This window comes from Clytia hemisphaerica, unplaced genomic scaffold (assembly GCF_902728285.1).
Source record: "Clytia hemisphaerica strain Z4C2 unplaced genomic scaffold, Clytia hemisphaerica genome assembly, whole genome shotgun sequence".
In the NCBI taxonomy this organism is placed as follows: domain Eukaryota; kingdom Metazoa; phylum Cnidaria; class Hydrozoa; order Leptothecata; family Clytiidae; genus Clytia; species Clytia hemisphaerica.
The window spans coordinates 326,583-351,368 of record NW_027103425.1 but is presented as its reverse complement, the minus strand read 5'-3'; the positions used below and the strand labels follow the sequence as shown (position 1 = coordinate 351,368).

The 24,786-nt window shown below is 34.5% G+C and overlaps 3 protein-coding genes across 7 annotated transcripts in view; 1 reads left to right on the top strand and 2 right to left on the bottom strand.

Annotated features, from left to right (window-relative positions):
* LOC136797911 (F-actin-monooxygenase MICAL3-like) overlaps positions 1 to 12,100 on the bottom strand; it is a 59,935-nt gene extending 47,835 nt beyond the window's left edge. The window contains exons 1-2 of the mRNA XM_067054493.1: positions 11,970 to 12,100; positions 3,135 to 3,387 (exon numbers count right to left, since the gene is read on the bottom strand). Coding sequence (XP_066910594.1) covers positions 3,135 to 3,286 — 152 coding nt within the window. The 5' untranslated portion in view covers positions 3,287 to 3,387; positions 11,970 to 12,100. The remainder of the gene's footprint in view (positions 1 to 3,134; positions 3,388 to 11,969) is intronic.
* A 2,496-nt stretch (positions 12,101 to 14,596) lies between these two features.
* LOC136797890 (uncharacterized) lies at positions 14,597 to 18,047 on the top strand. Its single transcript, XM_067054467.1, has 3 exons — positions 14,597 to 15,220; positions 15,901 to 16,142; positions 16,979 to 18,047. Exons 1-3 carry the CDS (start codon positions 14,796 to 14,798, stop codon positions 17,362 to 17,364), a joined length of 1,053 nt encoding a protein of 350 aa, XP_066910568.1. The 5' UTR covers positions 14,597 to 14,795; the 3' UTR covers positions 17,365 to 18,047.
* Positions 18,048 to 18,970: 923 nt separating this feature from the next.
* The window catches only part of LOC136797905 (anoctamin-4-like), a 30,544-nt gene continuing 24,728 nt past the window's right edge, over positions 18,971 to 24,786 (bottom strand). For 4 of the 5 annotated variants that reach the window (XM_067054487.1, XM_067054484.1, XM_067054486.1 and 1 more), the window contains 7 exons: positions 23,863 to 23,947; positions 23,526 to 23,665; positions 23,099 to 23,286; positions 21,792 to 22,009; positions 21,311 to 21,465; positions 20,577 to 20,736; positions 18,971 to 20,083 (listed from right to left, as the gene is read on the bottom strand). In XM_067054487.1, the coding sequence (XP_066910588.1) occupies positions 20,050 to 20,083; positions 20,577 to 20,736; positions 21,311 to 21,465; positions 21,792 to 22,009; positions 23,099 to 23,286; positions 23,526 to 23,665; positions 23,863 to 23,947 (980 nt within the window). In that variant the 3' untranslated portion in view covers positions 18,971 to 20,049. The remainder of the gene's footprint in view (positions 20,084 to 20,576; positions 20,737 to 21,310; positions 21,466 to 21,791; positions 22,010 to 23,098; positions 23,287 to 23,525; positions 23,666 to 23,862; positions 23,948 to 24,786) is intronic. The other variant, XM_067054485.1, reaches the window with a different exon arrangement.

The following is a 24,786-nucleotide window of genomic DNA, read 5'->3' as shown; positions in this document are numbered from 1 at the left end:
TTGGCGAGTAATTTGCGGTACAAATAATTACTTTTTAAATTAGAAGATCGTGTAGGTGTGATAAACAAAAATGAGTATTAGGAAAACTAATAAAAAGGTTGTATGGTCGATGGTAGATATTGAGGTCATTGCAGTGCTAAAAACTAATGAAAATATCGTTTTCTTTGAATGTTGTTGACTGTTCGACTTGGCTGTACACAAACTCAGTATCTACGGCTTATTTCAAAATTCATTGCCGCAGACCTGTTGTCATTGTCTTTTCTCATCTGAGATTTTTCAAACCGACCGCTGCGATGGAGTGTTGGTGAGAGAAGGGAGGCGATGAGAGAAGTGTTCCTATTTATAAATCAAACCTCATCGCAGAGGTCTCCGTACAGGGATTTTTTATGAAACGGACAATGGGCACAGAGTGTACTATGAAGCGATAAACGTGAGATAAATTCTGGTACAGAGTACTGTTCGACCTACGTATTAAAAAAGAGCGCATATTTCAGGATTCAATCGAAGAGGTCTAAATAGAGTCTTCTAGAGACCTAACGAATGATTGCGAAATGAATCTAGTGTCTAGCATATAAAGTGATTAAACGAACTAATCCATTTTAAAGAACTTTGAGTTCTAAAGGAAAGCTTTGTCACGTTGTGTTGAATGCTTTTTCAACTATATTTCCTGTGTTTTGACTTTTTTTTGTTTGAGTGTAGAGTGCGGTACCCAGTTGGCGTGGGTTTATAAAGATTCAATCATGCAGTCAGTGCATTGCTCTATCAATCTCAACAGTAGCATGATTGACCATAAAGCCTCCCCTTCTTCTAGACTGGTGAACTTCTGGTGAAATATATAATAGCACAAATTTTATATTTTCATTCGAATTTTAGGTAAGAGAAGATGTGAAAAGAAGAGCAACGCTGAACTATCAGAAGAAAACAGCAAATCAATTTTCCAAAATCAACAGTCATCGATCTAGTAACCAACAATCAACTCTAAGGTAAACAAAATCTCCAACATCTTTTGTGAGCTTTAGGGTCCTGGTGTCGAACGTTTAGAGATTTCGTTAAAAAAAACAGAAACTATCTGAGGTTTAAGAAGAGGTCTGCAATTTACCACTTCTAAAGACACAAGGAGTCATGGAAAACAGTACAAAACCATACATTTGCATTATCAACCATGCAATGAACCTTATCCCGGTCGAGAAAGATATCGAAGAAAACATTCTTTTCTGGATACATATCATCATAGTTATATACATTTTGTGCACAAACACCTTACTCTTAGTCGCCTTATGCCGTGTGGCTGGCCTTTTCGTTGCAGTCCATACTCTACACATCACAATGTGCCTTATCGACATGACAGTTGGGTTACTGGTTGCTTTGAATTATCTGATTCCATCTCTGAATACTGTTAAAACACTTGACCGAGAAACATGTGATATTGTTAAGAAAACATGGATTACAATATCAAGGACATTGTTTGTTGTGGAGCCTCTATTTTTTCTTATGATTGTGATCGCAAGGTATTGTATTGTGACCAGGCATCTGACACCATCCACCAAGAATTTCCTGAACACCAAGAAATTTGTTGCTCTCTTGGTCATATCAGCATTCACAGTGTGTCTCTTATTCGCATTTGCAAATATTTATCTGATCAAAACAATATTGGACAACATGATTATCACAAGTTTTTATTTTGGATTAATGTTATTTTCACTATTCTCAATGATCACACTGAACCTGCTCATGCTGCGATTTTTGAAAAAACATGAAATGTTATCTAATGGTGCCGTACCACGCTCCCGACACCAACGTCAAGCTACATACACCCTCCTGACAATATCTATAGTTGCCACCATAACCACGTTGCCATTAGCAACCCTGCAATTCATGATTATCATTCAAACACTCATTGGGAATGAATATGAAGCACAAATAAACTTAGTTCGGTACACAAAATGGTTATCCTTAACATTCCTGCTCAACATGGGAATCAATGCACATATTTACGTAATGAGAAACAGAGAAATACGAACATTCTTCAGAAAGAGTTTCTCTGTTTTTCTATCCAGGAATGATATGGAGTCTGAACAATCTACAACAATCTGTAATTTGAATGCTGTCACTATAAGCAAAGATGAAAATAATTCCTCTTACATAGCAACTCAGAGTTTTACTGACATGTCAAAAGTGTAATTTTTAACAAAATGGCTTGGTTGCGTCTTTTTATGGTAAAAAACGTGGAATGAACGTTTTAGAGGTATCTTAAACATTCAGAAAACGTTGAAAAGTTAATTTGGCAGTTTGATTATCTTGATTTTGTCCTTGTACTTCGTCTCATTTTACAATTTTACTTGCACTTTTAATAACCTAATTTTTATTTATTTTTAGAACACTAATAATTACTGATGATGATATTAATATATTGAAACATGTTTAACAATAAAAATTAACATTGCTTTGGTCCAGTTCATTCGACTATGTCTTGCTATTGACTTATTATATTTATATGGTAAAATGTTAGATGGACTTGTTAAGACCACAAACTTGTTATAGTCAATACGAAAGTGTTCAGTGGATACTAAATTTTAAATTTGTAAATTCAGAGACGTATTTCATGAAACAAATAAATAAATTATAAATTTAAGCATCATTTAAAATCATCGATTACAATATCACCTTAAAAATGATCATCTTATATCATCTTTTTAATTTCAAAAGTAAATGAATTAAATAATATTTCCAAGAATTTTTTATCTTAAGTTGAGAAATTCATTACTGGAAGGACCAATATAGCAATTGACAAGATTAGAGTGTCCATCAGTGTCTGGTAGCACAAGTTTTCCTGGGATGGACTAATTGTGATCAGATGGAAAATCCTTTCTACCTTACCCCTATGTCCATTAAAACACATTATACACGTTTTTTCTTATAAGAACAAACTATATAAGAACATAAGGCTTCGATGGTCAAAATGTTAAGAACAAGTTAAGAATATTTTAAGGCTTTGTGGACCATTTTTTAGGAATATGGGTAAAAATGTTCCCAAAATGAAGAAAATAAGAACATTTTAAGAGCATTAAAGGCTTCAACAATTTTGGATGTTCTTATAAAAAAATGTGTAGTACTAATGAAAAAAGGTAACTTACATTAGATCTGGTCGAAAATGATGTATGATTGCACAAAACGCCATTCCATTTTTAAAAGATGTGGTCATATTTTTCACTTCTACGTCACTCCCATATTTACTTGTGATCTGTTTACACCAGACCAAAAGTCCTTTTGTACCAGTTGCAAACATTGTTATTGGTTCTTTGCGGCGTTAATATGTTGTTGATATTTCATTGGACCATTTTTGATCACGTTTTACTGTATCTAACATACAGGATCACTGTAGAACATCTAAAAAGAAGATAAGGTCACTTAAAAATTACCTGTGAAAATTATTAGATTTAGATAGAAAAGCAAACTACCACCTCACTGTCACAGTAACAAGAATAAGGGGTCAAGTGGTACGAGATCCTTCAAAAACTAATCAAAAAAGTTTCTGTGGTTAAATCAGGGTTTTTTATGAAGGAAGATAAGACAAAATCAAAAGTGAAAAAGTTTTTTTTCTTTTTCTAGTTTTTTTGGTTGTTTCCCGAGACAAATGATTTTTTAATATCTCTCAAAGGCAAAAAAAGGAAATCAAATGAAAAAACTTTTATGATTGGCTTTTTAATTACATGTTTTCACAGTTTCGATAGTCTTTTATTGTTTTTGTTGATGTTTAAAGGTAGGTTGATTATGTGCATATTTTGCATGTCTGTCTGGGATTCCAAAATTGTGAGGTTTTTTCAAGAAGGGTTCACTCACAGACAGTGTCAAACAAACTCTATCAGACTTTTCTAAGTGAATCAGACTTTGACTGAGGTATTTCTTGTATTTTAATGAAATTTTGATTCTGGACACCCAGGCTAGGAACATAGGGGCCTTGTGTGTTGGAAATTTGAAAGAATCTTTGTTGTGAAAGCCTCACAATCTGTTATTTGCACCTACGTAAGCACTGTGAAAGTTGAAATTTATGAAATTATGAATTTATGAAATTATGAATTTATGAAATTATGAATTTATGAAATTATGAATTTATGAAATTATGAATTTATGAAATTATGAATTTATGAAATTATGAATTTATGAAATTATGAATTTATGAAATTATGAATTTATGAAATTATGAATTATGAATTTATGTGAAAGTTGAAATATGCTGTGAATCCTAAATTTGAGATTTTTCTTAACGTTCATCAAACTATCTATCATGAGAGTTTCTTTTTTTAAAACTGTCCTAAACCAGATATTGGGCAATTTCATTGTAGTTTAAAAACGGAACAATTGTATAAAGTTGAGTTTTCATATCAGTCAAGCATAGTGTGTTGAGTATAATTGAAAACCACTGATTTCAGCATTAAAACAATGACAAAAAATAATAACTGTTCATTAATTATGTGTGTTATATTGCAATGCTTGACTGTTTACTTATTCAACACCACATGACATGCGCAAAAGCTTCTTTCAATGATAATTTACTGTTTTGCCTAACTTATTTTAGCAAATCTCCCACTCCTTCAATTAATTTATTTTATTTTATGAAATATGTAGCAAAATTATTTATTAGTTTTTAAATTTTCACTAGCATTAAATTTCACAAATTTTTGGAAGAACTCACGAAAAAATAATCCTTTGCGAAAATTAATCCACTTAAGGTATTTTTCTGTAGATCACTCTTTTGGCATAATGACCGCGCGTGTAGATTTACATTATGCTGGTACCAAAAATGAATATTTTTTTTAGTTTTTTTTCTCTAGCCACTATTCCGTCTTGTCTAGCCTTTGGAATGTTTCACATTCATGTTTTAGTTTTTTGGGACCCTTGGGCATTAGCTACCTGCTGACCATAAAATTCATGAATTGACCCTTGAGAACATTAGTTGTTCTTCAAATAGGTTGGCTTGGTTCAAATTTTTTCATCTATGGCTTCAAATTTTAGGTCATTTTTCATAGTTTTATCTAGTGTTAATTTTATTAAATTAAGCGTTGGTTTATTTTTCATAAATCTCTTTAGAAGTTTTGTGGCACATTTTTTTGCTCACAAGTCAAGTAATTGATAAAGCGCTTCCACAGCATTAATCTTTGATACACAATTTGACGAGACACTAGTGTGATTAACTGAGGCTTTGGGACGAGCTTGAAAACTGGCTAAAATTTTGATCCGATGCTGTCATCAAAACCTGAAAAATCCGATATCTCAAATTTGAGAAGGATCTAAACAATGATTGACCCTTCACTGGGTCACTTTTGATCCGATGTCATCATCAAAACCTGAAAAATCCGATATCTCAAATTTGAGAAGCATCTAAACAATGATTGACCCTTTTTAAGAATAAGTCGTTGCAGTGTCAATCTTTAACAAATTCAAAAACTCACTTTCCCTTGGAAAATGCCTTTTTTGGTTTTTTGGAACCCTTGGGGCATTAGGTGCCTGTTGACTGGAAAAATTCCAAAATTCGTAAATTGACCGTTTATAACATTAATGGGTAAAGGGACCCAATGACGTCACGGGTTTGAGAAAAACTTCAAAATGCGATATCTCGAGTTTGAAATCTCTCATTCATGCATCAAAAGGCCCCCATCCAAACAAAAACAGAAGCGGAATTAATCAATCTTGTCCCCGTGTATCCCAGGCTTTATTTACGTTACTGATATATTAGCTTAAAAGGCTCGCCTTGTAAAATATTTCTCATATTGCACTCAAAGTTCATGCGACAACTATTACTTATTGAGTCTTCATTGGCATTGGGTTGGTAATCATCGATAGAATCTCACAGAACAATTAGAATTAGAAATCGATTTCAGTAAAGTAAAAAGTTTATTACCCGCTTTCGATGACGTCATTTAAGATTCGCAGTATTTTGAGTTTTGATCTGTTTTAAGTTGTAATTTTTAGATTTATGGAATTTTAGATTTTCAGAACTTGTTTGGGATTTATGGTTTTTGGAAAAAAAGTACAACACACAAGATTCTTTTGAGCAGCGGAAAGATAGCCTCGACGTCCTCAACCTCCTCTAATATTAAAACTGGTGTGCTTTTGGGCGCCTATAGCATCCCTTTCGCTTTGCGAACACGAGACTCGTTCTCCGTGCGTAACCCCTTTTACAATTGATTACGCATGGAGCGAGCAGAGTGCGACTCTTTTGGCAAATGCACGCGTGTAAGAAAATTTACAAAATTTACAATAATATGCGGGCCCAAAAAATGAAATTCAGTTGTTTTTTTTCACGATTGTTTTCGTCTAGCCGCTATTCCACCATGTTTAGCCTCTGGAATGTTTCAGCTTTGAAAATGTTGTGAAAATTAGCGTTTTTTAAGAAGAAGTTGTTGCAGTGTCAATCTTTCGCAAATTTAAAAACCCACTTTCCCTTGGAAAAAATTGATGTTTTTTTGGTTTTTTGGGACCCTTGGGGCATAAGGTACCTGTTGATTGCAAAAATTCCAAAATTTGCGAATTGACCGTTGATAACATTAGGGATAAAGGGACCCAATGATGTCATGGGTTTGGGAAAAACTTCAAAATGCGATATCTCGAGTTTGAAGAAGAGTTGAGAGGTCGTTGTCCCCTCATTAGATCGAGAATTTTATGGGGAATAAGATTGGAGGATTTATGAGGCTTGAGAAGGACCTTCAAATTTGGCTGAATTTTTAGCCATTTTTAGTTGATGACGTCATCAAAACAAAACAAATGCGATAACTTGAGATTGGAAAGGAGTTCTGAAATGGCTAACCCCTCTTTGGATCGGAAAATTTATCGAGAATGCAATGAGAGAGGGGTGTTATGATGCTTTAGGACGACTTTAATAGAAATTAGCCAACATTTGGGTAAGTGGTGTGAGAAAATCAAAACAAAACAGCCGAAAAGAACTGAACTCTCGGAATAAATAATGCTAATGGGAAAACGTAAAAAAAACAACTATTTTTTGATGAGCTCTTATTCTATTCTTTCCAAAAAGTCAGTGAAATCAAATCTGATGAAATATAAAGAAATTATTTACAAAACTACTCGACACACACGTGACACAACCCAAAGCAGATAAGTTCAGCTTTTGGCACTTTCGTTCGTGAAAACCAAAAAGTTTTTTTTATCAATACAATAAATGCATAAAACTTGAAATTCTTTAATACTTGTCAAGAATATTTTCAATAACAAAACAAGGGAAATTCAATGTCTTTGATTAAACCATGTAACGAGGGATTTTTGTAAAAGTTTTCTCGTGTCTTTCCCAGCCAATTCTCCACAAAACTGTGTTTTTGACTTTTCAACATCAATTCTTCAACAACTTTGAAAATTCGACACGTTTACAGCTTGACAATAAAGTTGAAATTCGAGAAGTTCCCCCCCATTTAGTTTTTGTTGCAAAAATGTTGTTTCAGACCATTTATAGCTATTTAAACCAGTAGCAGTATGAAAATTTCTCTCATCCATGCATCGAAACAAAAACATCGAAAAGTGTTATCAATCTTATAGAGAAACGCAAGGACGAAGAATTTCTTCTCAATCGAAAAAATACAATACATCTTCTTTTTCTACGTATAATGATAATTTCACATTTCTGAAAAAGCTGCTGCATTTATTTTGAAGCTTCTGGATAAAAAAAGATGTTTATTTATTTTGATGTGCATTTAATTGTCGAATGTTTTTGTTTGAATCTAACGTTCGAATCTAAACGTTCGAATCTAACGTTCTAATCTAACAAGATTTTCGAACAAAAACATTCGAAATTATAGAGATCCGGAATTCCCGAGTTATTCTTTCCAAGTTAAAAAACCGAGTAATCCCGAGTCATCTTACATTTCATAACTCAGTTTATTTTGCTTCCTTTAACTTTATTTTTCATTTTTTGACTTTGGAATTTTTGGTTCAACTGTCTGAGTTATTTTTGATTTTGTAACTCGTGAATTTTTACTTCCTTTAGCTTTCCGAGTTATTTTTGATTTTCTAACTCGGGAAATTGTGCCTCTTTTAGGGGTCACTCACATATCGATTCTTCCCACGACTAACGTCAAATTGACGCGAAGGGGTGGGTGGGTTAGAGTCTTTGACGCTAAGAAATTTCACCAGAAATATCGACTTTAAATACGTTTATTCCGTCACAAATGTTACTTTCCATATTTCTTTTCCTCCTTTTACATACATAAATATTCGTTCGCTTCACTATTTTACAGAAATTTTAACCAAAACAAACGGCCTCCGATGTTTACGTCTCGAGTTCCTTTTGTTCAGACGGTCCGCATGGCCCTTGAATTTCGCCGACGGTCGGTCTTTTTTTTATGAAATGCGGCTTTTCTGTTGATTTTGATTATGGAGATAATTAATTCCGGCAACTTTCTGAAAAAAGTTTAGAAATTATCTCCATTATTTTTTAAAGGTAAACTGCCTGAGCAAGCTGTAGCGAAATTAAAGATGGCTGACGAAACAACGATGAAAGTGAAGGAGAAAATTTTCATCGATTTTTGATAATTTTTGAACTTTGACGTTAAGAGGTGGGGGTGGGGGGTTTTCAAATTAGCGTCAATTTGACGTTAGTCGTGGGAAGAATCGATATGTGAGTGACCCCTTAAGTTAACTATCCAAGTTATTTTTCCTTTTTTAACTCGGGAATTGTTGCTTCCTTTAACTTTCTGTATATAGAATTACGTCATCATCACAAGATTCACAGTATTTTGAGTTTTGATCCGTTTTAAGTTGTAATTTTTAGATTTATGGAATTTTAGATTTTCGTAATCTCTTTGACTTTGGGATTTGGGATTTTCGGAAAAAAAGTACAATATCCTTTTGAGCAGCGGATTGATAGCCTCTTGGGGTGTCTACACCCAGCGTCTATATGATTATTGAATTCAATGATTATTTCATCTCTCAATACGTGAAAACTCCCACACATAAAGATGGAAACATACTTGATCTTGTTTTCACAAACAATGAAAACATTATCCATAACTGCTCAACAGTTCCTGTCCTTCAAAGTACCTCACACCACAAAATTGTCCTGGTATCAACCTGTCTTAATGTTAACACTGTATCAGATGAAGATGAGCAGCCAGAACCTCGTACAGGTTTTAGCACCCTGAACTTCTTTGCTGATGAAATAGACTGGGAAAATATAAAAGAGACCATGCGTCATATCAGGTGGAAGGAAACACTTAGTGACGACCCAAACGAATTATTGGAAACCATAAATGCCCTGTGTTTCAAAATCTGTAAAGATAATGTACCAACCAGAACACCAATAGAAGGCAAAAGGAGATCAAAAGTTGAAAGGTATCGTAGATCCTTAACCAAAAGACGGAGAAAAATCACAAAAAAACTTATACTCACAAATTCTCAAACCCGAAAGAAAAAAATCAAAGAGGAGCTGCTGCAAATCGAAAAAAAATTGCAAAAATCCTTCCAAGATTCAAAAAGTTTGCGGAAAATAAAGCTATTGAATCAATCAAAAAGAATTCTAAATATTTCTTTGCATACGCCAAGAAGAAATCAAAAGTGAGAACTAAAATTGGACCACTAATAGACAAAAACGGGAACCTTACAATGAAGAATAAAGAAATGGCTGACATCCTTTCAATCAATATGCTAAAGTCTTCAGTGAACCCATGTCACCTGACGATCAAGCTTTCAACACACAAACCACTGAAATATCAGAAATGGTAGTCACTGAAAATGACATAATGAAAGCCATTGACGAATTATCACCATCCTCAGCTGCAGGTCCAGATGGTTTCCCAGCAATAGTCCTGAAACAATGTAAAGAAGAATTAGCCATCCCATTGTGCCATCTATGGAAAAACAGTCTGGAAAAAGGAATTGTTCCAAACAAATTGAAAATATCAACTATAACCCCAATCTACAAAGGAGGAAACAAATCACTGGCTGCAAACTACCGACCAGTCGCCTTAACATCACACGTTATAAAGATCTTTGAGAAAGTCATCAGAAAACACATTGTCAAACACATGGACGAAAATAACTTTTTCAACCCAAATCAGCATGGCTTTAGAAGTGGAAGATCTTGTCTGAGTCAGCTCCTTGAACAACATGATCTTATATTAAACTTACTTGACAAAGAGACCAATGTAGATGTTGTTTACTTAGACTTTTCTAAAGCTTTTGATAAAGTGGATCATTCAATTGTTCTGTCGAAATTCAAAAGGCTAGGAATAACTGGTAAAATCTATAATTGGATAGAGTCCTTTTTGAGAGACAGGCAACAAACTGTAGTGGTTAATGGTGTGAAATCAAACATCCAAGAAGTTATCTCAGGTGTACCACAAGGAAGTGTACTTGGACCCCTGATTTTCCTGATACTCATTGGAGACATAGATGAGAATGTTATCCAATCTATCGTCAAGTCCTTTGCAGATGACACTCGCACAACCAAGTCAATAAAGAATGCTGAAGATGTAAAAATATTGCAACAAGACCTTCAGATTTTATATCAATGGACAATCGCAAACAATATTAAATTGAATGATGCAAAATTTGAATTGCTACGTTATGGCTCAAATACAGAAATCAAAAATGAATCTCACTATACCTCACCATCAGGAGATAAAATTGAAGGAAAGGAATATGTTAAAGACCTGGGAGTTCTTATGTCCAATGATTGTCTATTTAAACATCAAATTGAATCAATAATTGAAAAAGCCAAAAACATCATTTCTTGGATATTACGTACCTTCACTTCCTGCTCTACACATACCATGATCACTCTCTATAAATCACTTGTGATCCCTATACTAGAATATTGCTCAGCGTTATGGAGCCCCAGTACTACAGTACTATTAGTCTTATTCAAAGACTTGAAGAGATCCAGAAATCATTCTTGAAACAAATAAAAGGAACACACCAAAATTATTGGGAAAGTCTAAAGAAGCTTAGAATATACTCACTTCAAAGAAGGAGAGAACGCTACAGGATCATATACACCTGGAAAATATTGGAAAATCTTGTGCCAAATATCAATGATTGCTTCAAATCTAAAGACCATCCAAGATTAGGACGAATGTGTTTTAGCAAATACGCCGGTCCAAACAATTCAAAATTACGCGACAGTACCCTGACTATACAAGGAGCAAAACTTTTCAATGCAATGCCAAAGAGCATTAGAAACTTGAAAAATTTAACTGTTGACAAATTCAAAAATGCACTTGACAAACACTTGCAAAAATTCCCGATGAACCCCAAATCCGTGGTTATACAGGGTGCAGGAGAGTTGACTCAAACTCAATTTTAGACATGAAATCTCTCTGCTGATCCATTTCTTCCTTCAGGAATTATGGATTGAATGAAGATTGTGGTGTGGATCAAAAGATTCTTGCCAGAGCAGTACGCTCAAACACATCCAAAAGTAAGTATAAGTAAGTATAGAATCCCTTTCGCTTTGCGAACACGAGACTCGTTCTCCGTGCGTAACCCCTTTTACCATTGATTTTTTAACATTTTTAGTCAAATTTTTAACACTAAAATTTGAATATCTTTACAACCACTTATCCTCTGGAGGCCTATGACCCCTCATTTTCTTTCTTTTTCAAAGCTCTATAAGATAGGATAAGTAGGTTTTGAAGAAAAAAAATTCAAATTTGAAAAATCTTGGAGTTGCTTAAAAAATGACGTCATCATCACAAGAATATCAAGATTCGCAGTATTTATTTTGAGTTTTGATCCGTTTTAAGTTGTAATTTTTAGATTTATGGGATTTTAGATTTTCAGAATTTCTTTGGGATTAGGAATTTTGAGAAAAAAGGTACGACATTCTTTTGAGCAGCGGATTGATAGCCTCCACTCCACCCCACCTCTCTTCCTTACAAAACTATTGGGCTTGGGGCGTCTAAACTCGTTCTCCGTGTGTAACCCCTTTTACGTTTGATGTAAAAAGAAGAAAGAATTTTACCAACCATTGTTTGCATTGTCAAAACCAAAGTAAACTGTACTGTAGGCAAGCAAAATCTTCAACTTTCCACACCTCGAAGTTTGTTTTGGTTTTTGCCTTTCCAGGCTACTCCGCCGACTGAGGCTAAATATACAAAGTCCGGGTGTCCGGGTCTGTTCCGGTAAAATAAACGCCCGGCTAAAAAGTATCGGGAAGTTTTGAAACCACAATCGATTTGTAAGTGCTCTAAAGTGAGGCTCGGAAAACACGAGTTAAAAAACACGAGTTAAAAAACACGAGTTACGTTAAATGTGACGTCATCAATGGGAAATTATGACGTCACAAGTAGATAATCTAACTCGTCAATTTATGGTGCACTTTAATCTTACGAGTTAATTAACTCGTCAATTTATGGTGCACCTTAAACTGACGATTTAATTAACTCGTCAATTTATGGTGCACCTTAATCTTACGAGTTAATTAACTCGTCAATTTATGGTGCACCTTAAATTGACGAGTAACCTCTTTGTTAAAGTTCTATTTTTTACATTTCCCCTTTAGCATTTGAGCCAGCCTAAATACTTTTTGTCAACTTCTGTCTCAGTTAAAGACTATAGAATATTATGAGAGAAAATTACCATTCCAATAGTTTTAAACTAAAAATAGGCACAAAAAATAATTTAACCACCATTTTAGAATTTTTGACCAGCTTGGTTTCATGAAAATTTAACTCGTCAGTTTAAGGTGCACCATAAATTGACGAGTTAATTAACTCGTAAGATTAAGGTGCACCATAAATTGACGAGTTAATTAACTCGTAAGATTATGGTGCACCATAAATTGACGAGTTAATTAACTCGGTACGGACGGTAAGGGTCGGTTTTTTCACCTTTCAAAGTCTCTCTAAGGGTCGGAAAATTCAGGATTTTTAGGAAATTTTTTGATTTCCAGAGAAAAAATTGTAATAAAGTCTCTCTAAGGGGTATGACTTTTTTCAAAAATCGAAAAAAAAATTTCAAAAAGTCTCTCTAAGGGTCACCTTTTCAGCAAAAATCAGTCTCTCTAAGGGTCGGTTTTCGGAGGTCCTGTCCAAATATACCCCTCATTCGCCAACCCTAGTACCCCCCCCCCGGGTGTCATCCTCTAACGGATTCGTGCTCCTTATAGATATACTACTACTGTTTTGTAGAAGAGGTCTGCGATATTCAGACTAATCTTTGGGTGCACTCGATTTGAAAACAACCGCAGTATTAGAAAGCCTAAAAACCATTCAACTCGCCTCTCGACCAACGGATCGTTTTTTGCGAACGTATAAGGTTGTATCATTTAAGATGTATGAGTGTGCGAATTCAGAATTTTCTAATGTCATAGAAGATTGGAGGTGAATTTACCCGTGTGTCATTATGAATTCTATAATGCACGCAAAACAGTTTAACATTCCTCCCTTAGGTAATAAAGTTGAAAAACCTTGTACCCCAGAGCTACTTAGACCACTTCACGTTTACAAACTCTTTTGGACATACTACCGAAAGTTTTCTATGATCTTTTGTTATTCCACAAAACAATAATATATGCAATGTAAACAATAAACAAAAATACAAGAACGAAGCTTGTAGCTACTAGAAGCTTTCGTGCATGCTATCAAAATAAAAAAGCGTGCTAAAGGACTGGGTTCAAATTCAAATCCACATCCAACCCCTCCTTTCGTGTTGCCTTTTAAGGTTGTGGTTTAAACCCCAACTGACCCATGCCAAAGACTTTGTACTTAGTACAAAAGTGGTATTTTATACAGCTCTGCTTGATGCTGGGCAATTAAGAGAAGGATGAAGGATAATTGCAACCTCGTACAATTGGAGAAACCAGGAAAAGGAGTAGCGCCCTCCCATACCTTTGGAATGAAAAGGGAGCCTTCGGATGCCCTTGACTACGATCGAAAACTTACTAATTTACTTTTTACTTACTATTTACTTAATCAGGGAAAGGGGGAAGGGCATATAAAAATCACATTTTAATCGGAATAGGGGTTTCAACAAAATCGCAGGTAACACGTAAACAGGAGGTCGCAAAATTCGTATAGGACTAGGAGAGCGTTTTTATGACACAGCGGTTGATCTATAATATAAAATCACCGTGTCATAAAAATTGGCCCACCCTACACGCAAACTTTGTGTCCGTCTTGTCTACGCTACCGACACGTATGAGGATTACGAGTCCGTTAGAAGAAATCAGGCACGAAGGAAGCTTTTTAAATCTGGTAAGGCGAATAAGAAAATTTAAGGGATTTTACCGACGAAGAGGAAAATTTTGGGATTTCTTGTGTACTTGCCGTACCCGGTGCGTCGTACCTGGCATATCGGTTTATCGAGAAAAGAGACCGGACTATTTGCTTATTTTGTCAAACTACTTGAAGATTTCAGTTTCGCCGAGAGAAGAATTAACGTTAATTACTGTTCTATCCTTACCAAATGAAAACTTTTATAACACATTCTCTCACAAACATATTCAAAAACAAATTTGTAATGTCGTGTAACAACCTCATAAAACGGAAGTAATGTTAATTACTTAGTTGCATAATACATCAAGCTAATGAAGCTAATTACATATTTTTGATGAAAAATTCTACATTTTCCTTTTTGCTTTATTTGTGGACTTTCTCTAAGTTTTCATAAACAAAGCTCTGAAGAGAAGAGTAAAAGGCTCTGTTGAAAACGTGAATTTCTCTCGCTAGATACTTTGTTTTGGAGGTAATCCGAGGTTCTTCTTGAAACAACTTTTCAACATTGATTCTTATTACATCGCTTGTGGATTTTATCTTCAAAATACGACAGACGGTTCACTTATCGCACACAAAATGCCGAAAAAGTTCGCGCTGATAATCTATCTACTTATCTTGTTATGGCTTTGTACCCAAATACCTTTCATTCTACCGGAAGAATTTTATGAACATTATGGCTACATCATAGCTAGCACCTTTGCTGGATTTTTGCTAACAATTACATCATTAGCGACCAATGGATTTATTTGTTATGTTTTGGTGTTTTTTTCAAACATCGGAGATCCCACAGATTATCTGTTCGTCCTGATCGCAATCGCTGATATGTTTCTACCGTTATTGAAATACCCGATCATGGTCGCTGATTTATGGATTTATAAAAAGAAACTATACATGAATGTCAATTATCTCACTTTCAGAGATGCGACCGAGAAATTCGCAGCAAGTCATAATGGCGTAGCAGCTGCGTCGGTTTTTACTTTCACGCTAATCTGTATTATAAGGTACAATAGACTTTGCTATACACATTTTCGACTGTAGCCGCCAATTGCCGCGCGATCATTTTTTTGTCCGCTTTATCCCACTAAACTCGATCCAATCCTTTTTTGACACATTTTTCTACTGTCTATAGGTGCGAAAAAAGAACTGGTCGATTGGCGGCTACGGTCGAAAAGGTGTATTCGAACCTTTATCATTAATCTTCCTATAATTATCGAACTCCCGGTCGAGGGGAATCCTCTGTGTAAAATGTTTTCTATGATTTAGGTTTTTGTTCAATTCAAAGATCTCCCTTTTGAGTTCGAATTAGCCAGAACCCGGGGGGGGGGACTCAAGATAAATGACCTACCATACGTGTGGTCCTTAAGGGTATATCTTCCAAGCTTCCCAAAGTGCATTTTAAGGGTTGAAATCAGAAAAGATGAGCACTTTTTTCGAAAATCTGATCATAATTTTGCCTGAAAATGGTCAAAGAATTTCAAAAAAATGCAAGTTGACTGTAGAATGTAAGGGTTCGATTTCAAAGACCTGGTTTTGGGCTGCAAGTTTGGTCGTGTTTGAATCCAGTGCCCCCCCCCGAGAGTCACACAAGAGGGGATTTGGCTCAAGGTTTACAGGTTGATTTTACACTGATTTATAATATTGCATGATTTCAATTTTCAAATTCATGATTTTTTCAATTTAGGTTCTTTCAAGCGTTCAGAAAAGATGGTTTCAAACAAATGAAGACCTCTTGGAAAATTGTATCTTCCGTCTCTTTGGGTCTATCGGCACTGGTCATCGGTCTTGTCAACTACCACTTTATTAAAGAGGAATGGTTCCATGCTTTTCAAGCACCTATATGCCTCTACTTTCCTTTGTTCGTGATGGCTTCGACTTTGATTTCTGGATTCTTGAAAACTGAATTATCAACGTCTTATAACGAAGGTAAAACATTTAATTTAATTATTTAAAAATTTATTAAAAACCAGTTTTTTTTCAGTTTACCTTTCTAGTGTGTCTCTGAGGACACTGACTTTGACGACCGAAGGTATCGAAAATTAAGGACATAATATTTGAGAAAAAAGGGAAATTCCACAGGAAGTTTTGAAACCACAAACGATTTGTAAGTGCTATAAAATAGGTTCGAAGGGTTGAGTTTTTACTTTGAGTTTTAACGCTAGACTTAACACTTGGGAACTGAGGACCCAAAAGTTCAAAAATAGTTCAATAAGGCTCAGAATATAGCCTGGAAGTCTACCAACCCCTCCCAAATTGATAGACCAAAATCGACTTTCTCGCCGGCGAACTTTAAATCTTGAAAAACGTTAAAATAATCGGAATTTTCAATATATTTCGACCATGATTGGAGTTTGAGAGAGATTGATGAAGAGGTGAGGAATAAAAGAGCCCTGTCAGTCATATTCTCGATTTCCAGACCATTATTCTTATTACGCAAAATAGGGGCAATTCTGCTACAAAGTAAAAAATAGAAAGGAGTATGTCTGCCATAAAAAAAACGGACGAGAGAGTGTTTTGAATAATCTCTCCTCTTTTGACGAGCGCACCTTCTTCTCGTGGAGCTAATTATTGACCTGGAATTTTAAATTACTAGTCTAGTCTAGATCTAGACTATGTCAGTCACAAACTTTTAGTATGGAACCTTAAAATATAGCCGTTCTATTATTCCCTAGTTATCTTTTTTTGTGAGAAATGCTCCGGAAAAGTGACACAGGAGATGACTAGAAATAATATAACAGCATTAAATCTTATCCTCTCTACAGGAAGTACTGGTCGACTTTTGGCTATCTACGGATTCTTCTTAGCTTACTTCTTTCTATGGACGCCTTCGTTCACTTTGGATATGCTTCACAAATACTGTTGCACTTTCGGATGGTATCAAAAAGAGCGTGCTAAAGTCATTGTTGAGAATCTATTCCATTACAAGTGTTGTATGAATATGTTTATCTTATACGCGTTTGATGATCAATTCCGACGTATCGCTAAACTAGCTAGTTGTTGTTTTCGCTACGGAAAAAAGAATGTGTCTTTTGCACATGCGTTACAATCGAAAGATATTCGAATGCGGTTTACGGTCAATAATGAGGAGATGATGATTGGAGAAGATCAAGGGATGGAGACTGAAGATGAGCAAGCACTGATTGCTTGAAAATGGTTCATAAAATAAGGAAAACACTGATTGCCTAGAAAAGTTAAGGACATTTTTGACTTTGTTAATTTGTTTAGAAAGTAAAACATTGGGCTCTTCCAGAAAAATTGTACATTGGGGGGAGCATAGGCGTAGCGAGATACCCTGAAAAATTTATGAGGGAGTGCAGACGTTTATGACATATTCATCATCTTTTGATAAAACACAAACAATATTTACAGTGTCGTAAAAACCGCTCTTATCCATAACTTTTGCAGGGTATCTCGCTACGCCTATGGGGGGGGGGTGGTGGAAGATATATTGGATATTTTGTCCGGGTGTAGTGAATAAAATCTGCAAAGTTTTCCTTATTTTGGGGGAAAACTTGCTTGCTCTGATTAGGGGTGATTTTTAATGTCCAGGGGGTCAATTAATGCCTGTCCGGGGGTCATTTTCATAATGTCCGGGGGGTAAATTTCCAAAAAATGTTAAATCCTCCACCATTATATTCAAATTTTTTTTCTGGAAGAGCTCATTTGTAGTAATTTTATGAATAATCCCATTGGATTGGAAAATTTCGAGCAGTAGAGCCTGGAGACGAGCAAGCACTGATTGCTTGGTGGCAACTATTTTTGAAAATAAATAAGATCATATTGTATTTATTGACATTGAATTTTTTCTAAAAATGAAAGACTGAATATTTAACTGGGATAGATAATGTTGTTTTCGTTGATTTAATTATTTCATTAGACGAGGCCAATTTAATTTGTTGTTTTACGGGCCAAGCTACCCAAAAAAGAGGGTCGATAGAATCTCCTAAAAACAGGAGCAAAAACTACTACATCTTGACAAAAATGCGAAATAGAAAATAAAAAGACACAAAAAGCTCGAACTCATGGATTAAATGAAAAATTGGACATAAAATTCTCAAAACCTTGGAAAAACTACCAAGATTTTGAAAATTTGGCAGTCTGTATAGCTATGAAAATAAAAATTTACTACCAAAATAAATTTTATTTTTATTTCGATATGTTGTAAAGTACCAAGTAATGGAAGCTGTTGAAGATCGTTGTGAAAATGAAGACTTTCTACCCACATTTTCTGAGATTAAAATCCCTCCAAAACATTTCCAGTTAAAGATAAAACAATAGCGAGATTGTATTGGAGATATTCTACGGCTAAAAGGCGACATGTCGTTGTCTACTTTGCTCTGTACGGGAAAAACATTAGATTTCTAGAAATTAGTACCAAAAGTTTTCTCCGGGCGAACTGAAGGGTTTTTTAAATCAGTATTTTCTTGGCGATTTTAAAATCTGAGTTCCAGCTTATTTCTTAATTTGTTCTTTAAACAGTTCTTTAATCAATGCTCACGAGCATTGTGAGAAACGAATGCACTCACTTTTCTTAGGAGCTAAAAAAAGAAAAATACTTTTGAAACTTAAAACAAAGGTTAAGACAGGATACTATAAGTAAAGTAAGATATAGCCTAAAGAAGTACACACTGATAAAAGCAAAAAGAGAGCTAACCACTGCTACTTTGTCAGCATTCAGTAGTTTTGAAAGCCCTAAGAACTTTACTCAACGTAGATCAACTATAATTGAAGACACAGAGTACACAAATATCATATACAAGTTTCTTAAAATATATTTTTCCAATATAATTTTTACAAGAGAAAAACCAAAAGTTGCCATATTAAAAAATAATTGAAAAAAAAAGAAATTTAGTACTTAGTTATAGTTTTACCCAAAAAAATTGAAATAAAAAAATAATGTTTTAAGATAAATTAATGCTATTTGGGAATAACAGAGGGTAAACAAATGAAAATATAAACCGTTCAAACGTTTGGACAACGTGGCTGTATGCCAGCAAAAAGAAACAAAAAGGAAGTGCTAAAAAACTGAAAATACACCCAAGAAAATATAAATTAAGTATGTAACATTAATTCCCAAGACTATAAAAGTGTCATTTTAAAGAAACACAAAAAATACAAAAGAAAATTGCCAGTAATCATTAAGCTGAATAATAAGTGTATTTTTTGGTGGTTAGTAGTGTAAAAAAATATTTTTGAAGATTATCTACGAACGAAAAAGTATAAAAATAAACGAAAAAAATAACATTACGTGTACGATACTACAAAAAGTGAATAAATTAAAGATCATTTCCTAAGAATATTAAAGATACCTATAAAAATACTTTGCAAGAAAAATGCAGAGAGTGGTGCATAGAGAAAAAGTGAGTGAAAAAGAGAGTTAGAACTTATCTAGAACTAACGTCTGAGTAATGCTGAATGACTCCTTATTCATGATATTCATGACGTAATGTTTTCTACGGAAAGACCCAGGTTTTTGCCAGTAGTGGCAAATTTTATCCAATTTTTAGACTAGTTTAAATTTTAGCCACTACTGGCTAAAACCGAGGTATCATTAATATCATGAATTTGTGATTGTGTATAAAATTGTGCGTAAATAAAGAGTTCAAACTTTTGGTTTTCTTCACTGTGCTTCAGCAAAGAAAAATATCAAGTGCAAGACCTAACAAAATGCAGTCCTAACAATTTTGCAGCATGCAGAAAATGTGAGAAAATAATGGAATTGTTAGAGAAACATGCATGGTTTGAGACTTATAAACATATCCAAGGTTTTCTGGCTTCTACTCTACATATATTTGTATGGAAAAAGTTAGAATGTGGTTTGAGGGTATGGTATTTAGATGTATGTTGTATGAGTATGATCAGGTGACCTGGAAACGAAATAAGAAATGTATTAGCCAATCACGTTCGTTATCTACCAACTCTCATCCAATCAGAAAGCTCAATTTTAGGTTTAGAATTAGCAGACTAGGCTAAAACTGGGATAACAAAGAAACTTTAAGCTAGCAAGAAATGCAAAGACAAACAAAGAAAAAAGAATAAACAAAGCAACATTTGGCTCTATGAAAAACTCAAAAAAATTACGCTAGTTCCCAAATAGAAATAATAAATGTAGTCCGCCTTCAAATTAAGTAGCATTGTCTTTTCCCTATGTTTTGTTTCACCTAAAAATACTTTTTTTATGAATTTTTGTATCATTTTTATCATTTTTAATAAGAGTTTTGATGCCGAGTTTTCATTGCAGTTTTGTACCAAGATCTGAATAGATTGCATCGTTCTATTGTTTCTATAGACGCCAATCAAAAGTGACCAGCTGTATGGTCGACCTCGCTAAAATAAAAACGTGGATTGTACGTAGCTTACAGTGACGAGTCTGCGTGTCCACGGTTAGTGATTTCCCCTGAAAGTGTGACGTCATTGCGGTCATCATCAGGGCGTGGTTTTCGTTTACCGGTTCTTTCTTTGTGGTTTTTCTCCATCTCGGCAGCGATAAAGTTCTCACGTTTGATTCTGAGTTCCAAAGCTGAAGAAATAAGAAATTTATTTGAATGAAAAAACATCATTTTAAACGTTTTGTGAAATCTGACGAATTGAACAGACTTTCTCAGTACCGTAAAAACACATGAAGTTTACTTGCTCTGCTGATTTAAGGGTACAAACACACTATAGAAAACATGCTTCGCTCGTGTATATTCGCTTCACAATAACGCAAGTCAACGAAAAAGGTATCATCTTCCCTCATTTTACATTAATGCAACATTTCAATAAATATTTAACTTCGTTGCTTTTAACCCTAGGTCAGATTAATGGCGACAGCTCCTGAAATAATAGAGCTTTTGCCATGAAATTATCGGTAAATTCCTAACTTTTATTTAATGTCAAATATATCGTTTAAACCGTAATTTATTGAATATTTAGGATAAAATAAGCATTTTAGACTCAGGGAACTTTTGTCTGAAACCTTTGTTAGAATACAATAGCTATTTATAAGAACAAAGGAAATTTTCGATTGATGGAATAGAATATTATAATAAAAACAAACCTTCAATGGATCATTTTAAGATTAGAAATGTTTCAATAAAGGTGCAGATACTTACTTTTGGGAACGTCAGGTACCAGATAGCCGATGACCCATGTGATTGTGATTACAAGAGCTTGGAAGGCCAAGATAAAAGCTAATCTAGCAGATGTGATAACCCAGTAATCAAGATCACGTTTGTAAGGTGCCTTTGATTCATGGTAACCAGGGTAACTGTGGGAAAAGAGAAAGGTGTTAATTTATAATGGGCTTAAATAAACATAAACTTCGATGGCCGGAATAAATTATAAGTTAAGAACATTTTAAGGCTTTGCAGACTTAAGATATTTGATTTCGTAGAAAATCGCACTTAAAATACTCACAAAATGGTTAAAATAAGAATGTTTGAGGCTCGACTCAACGGAAGTAAAAAAGTTAAGAATCTTTTTAATGTTCTTATGAATAAAAAGCGTGTAACCATAAATAGCTCTATATTTACTTATTGAAAGAGAAATAAAAAGAGTTCAATTCAAAAACGACTTTCATAAAATAATACTTACAGACAGTATTTATTAGCTGTGGCATTGAAATCGGGAATATTTAATTGAGGATTATCGGGTCGTCCATTTGCCCCGATTTCGGCAATCGGGAATTTGGATAAACTCCATTCAGTGAATCCTTCTAAGCTACCAGTGGTTGAGGCGTAATATCTGTAGACGAGTTTAGGAATCAATTCTGATGTGAAAGCCAATACAAATCCATTGACGATTGTTGAGAACTGAAAGATGAATCAGATATTATTGGTATAAATTCCAACTGAATTAACAAAGGCTAAGGCTAAGAGAGGAAGGCAATCGAAGTCATACAATTGAAAAGCTGAACAACTCAAAAACTTCAAAGTCCATCAACGTATTATTCGGATTTTAGATTTCCGTGTAGCAAATAAAGTAGAAATTTATAGGAAAGATCACACGCATCGCGAGATGTCAGACAGCTTATTATTATCTCAAACACGAGACCAACGCATGGGGCACAGGTGGCTCCGCAGACGGTAAATATTGAGGTTTTTTAAAGTTTTGCTTAAAAAGTTTTGCTTAAAAATTTTGCTTAAAAAGTTTTGCTTAAAAAGTTTTGCTTAAAAAGTTTTGCTCAGAAAGTTTTGCTCAAAAAAGTTCCGTGATTATTGTAGTCCGAATCTCAGACCTCTACAAAACCGCAGATACCTTATAAGAAGAAATTTTGGCGCGAACTTAAATTTGGCGGATTTGGTCAAAATCCGCCAATTTAAGTCCCGCCAAATTTAAATTGCCCTATTTATTCCCCAAAATGTGTGCTACTTTAGGCTTTAAAACAGGTATTTCCTTTTTTAATGGCGTTTTTTGGACAAAAATGTCCTTCATCTGCCAAATTAAATTCCCGCCAAGTAAACCGCTAAATTAAATTTCCTGAAAAAACTTTTTCGGCTATCCGCCAAATTAAATTCCCGCAAAAATTTCTTCCTTTAAGTATAAGTAGTATAGCTATAAGGAGCACGAATCCGTTAGTGGATGCAACCAACCAGCTTACGATTCTGGCCGTTAACATCAGGATTGCATAAAAGATTGCCTTTACAGATTACCGCAATTGCTTTCATAATGGAAAGTTGCAGTACAGAATACCAACTAATGCAATCGAAATATATAAAAAAATTATTTTCAATGTATCCTAGTAAGATCTTAGAAACTATTTTTTCTTGTAACAGTAGCGTGCGGCCACCTCCTTAGTTTAGTTTTATGTCTATGAGTGTGGTCGCTCGTCTCGCTTATTAAGACAAATAAATTCATTACTTACTTACTTACTAATTCAGAACACTAAAAGGACTACTTACGGTGGTTAAGGTAGCAAGGATCGAATACCAAGCTCCGATATCTTCCGCTCGCTCTGCTACGGGTCGGCGGAAATTGTGAATGAAGTTTGAAGCATCGAGACGAATTTCCACCATGTTGTTAATCAAGGCAAACAAAGGAGCCAATGGGAAAGCAGCGACAAACATAGTGACGAATCCGTATTGAAGTACTGAGAGAAAATGAAAATGAAGAATTTCGTACAATCAAGTGAAGATTGTAAAACAACCTTGAAAATTTATTAACGAAAGTATTACCTCAAAAAAGAGATTTTAAATTTTAGACATTCATGATTCGACGATCTCGCATCACTCCAGTGCGGTTATCGTTGCGTGATCATATTTGTTTCTGAGCTGGACATAATCAGCTCTTTAACATCGAACACAAAAAACAGTCTTATAGCATACTTACCAATTTCTAAGTATTGCCAGAAAAGCGAGAATTTTGTTTGCATTTCTCCTTCATAATCAGTAACCCATCTTGGTTCCTCGCTAGATTCGTACAAATGTTGTTTTTTGCCTTTATAATCGCGGTATTTGGTCTTCAAGAATCTACAAGAAATACAATACTAGATTAAGATGCGATCATAAAGCTGTATGGGTGAGATGTTTGTTAAGGACGAGAAAGACAGTGTTTCAAGAAGAAGAACAGATTCTTATCAAAAATTCTTCTTTTCTTTTTTTTTATCAGAAAATAGCTGTAGTCTTGACTTTCACAAACCACATAGAGGACAATATAACAAATTTACGGGATGACAATTTCCATGATGTTTCCGATAATTTGTTGACCAACCATAATGATAATCAATTGTAATGTCAACTCCATGAAACAACCTAAAAGTTATTGAGAGTTAAGAGTTACAAATGGACATATATATATATACTGATTGGTCTACCTACACAACCCTATTTCCATAATAAATATAGGAGGATATTTTCGTAAAAGGCCGAAATCCTGTGTAGGTCGAAAACTGAGGAACAGATAATGTGTTTTCTTGAAATTTCTTTTGACTCATATTGAGTCACTTCTTTCCATCTTAACTCATATTGAGTCGCTTTCTTCCTTATAGTCACTTTAGATCACTAGTTTTGCATTGATGGATGTCTATAGCATCATTTTTTCCTTTTCAATTCCAACCTGATTGATTTTCTGTGAATGTTCATTCTAGATTTTTGTTGTATTTATATTGTCTTTTTGTTTTGTGAGTTTTGTCTTTATTGTTTCCATTTTAAGTAGTTGAAGGTTTTATACTTCTTGACTAATACATATATACATATATCTTCGTACTTGAGTGAGGTTTGCTAAATTTGCAACCAATTCCCCATTAGCATAGTGCGGTCTGACCCCCCTTCTTGGGAGATGCCTTGGAGTTTTTACAAGAAACTTCACTAATTGGTCATTTAAAGTGATAGAGATGACGCTTTCTTTAGAAAAAGTAATAAGATTCTTTTATTACATCTTAACGACCAACAAAATCAAATAAGAGCTTGTAAAAACTCCAGCTTGTCCCCTTCTTGGAATCCCTCTTAACCTTCAAAAAATACCTATCCCCCAAGGATTTTGGACAAAAATAGCTAACAAATGTATGTGAAATATCTTTAGAGAGAGAAGGCGAAATAATAAACTTTTTTGACTCCGACTGCTCTAACAGAAAACTTTGTTCCACAAAGAC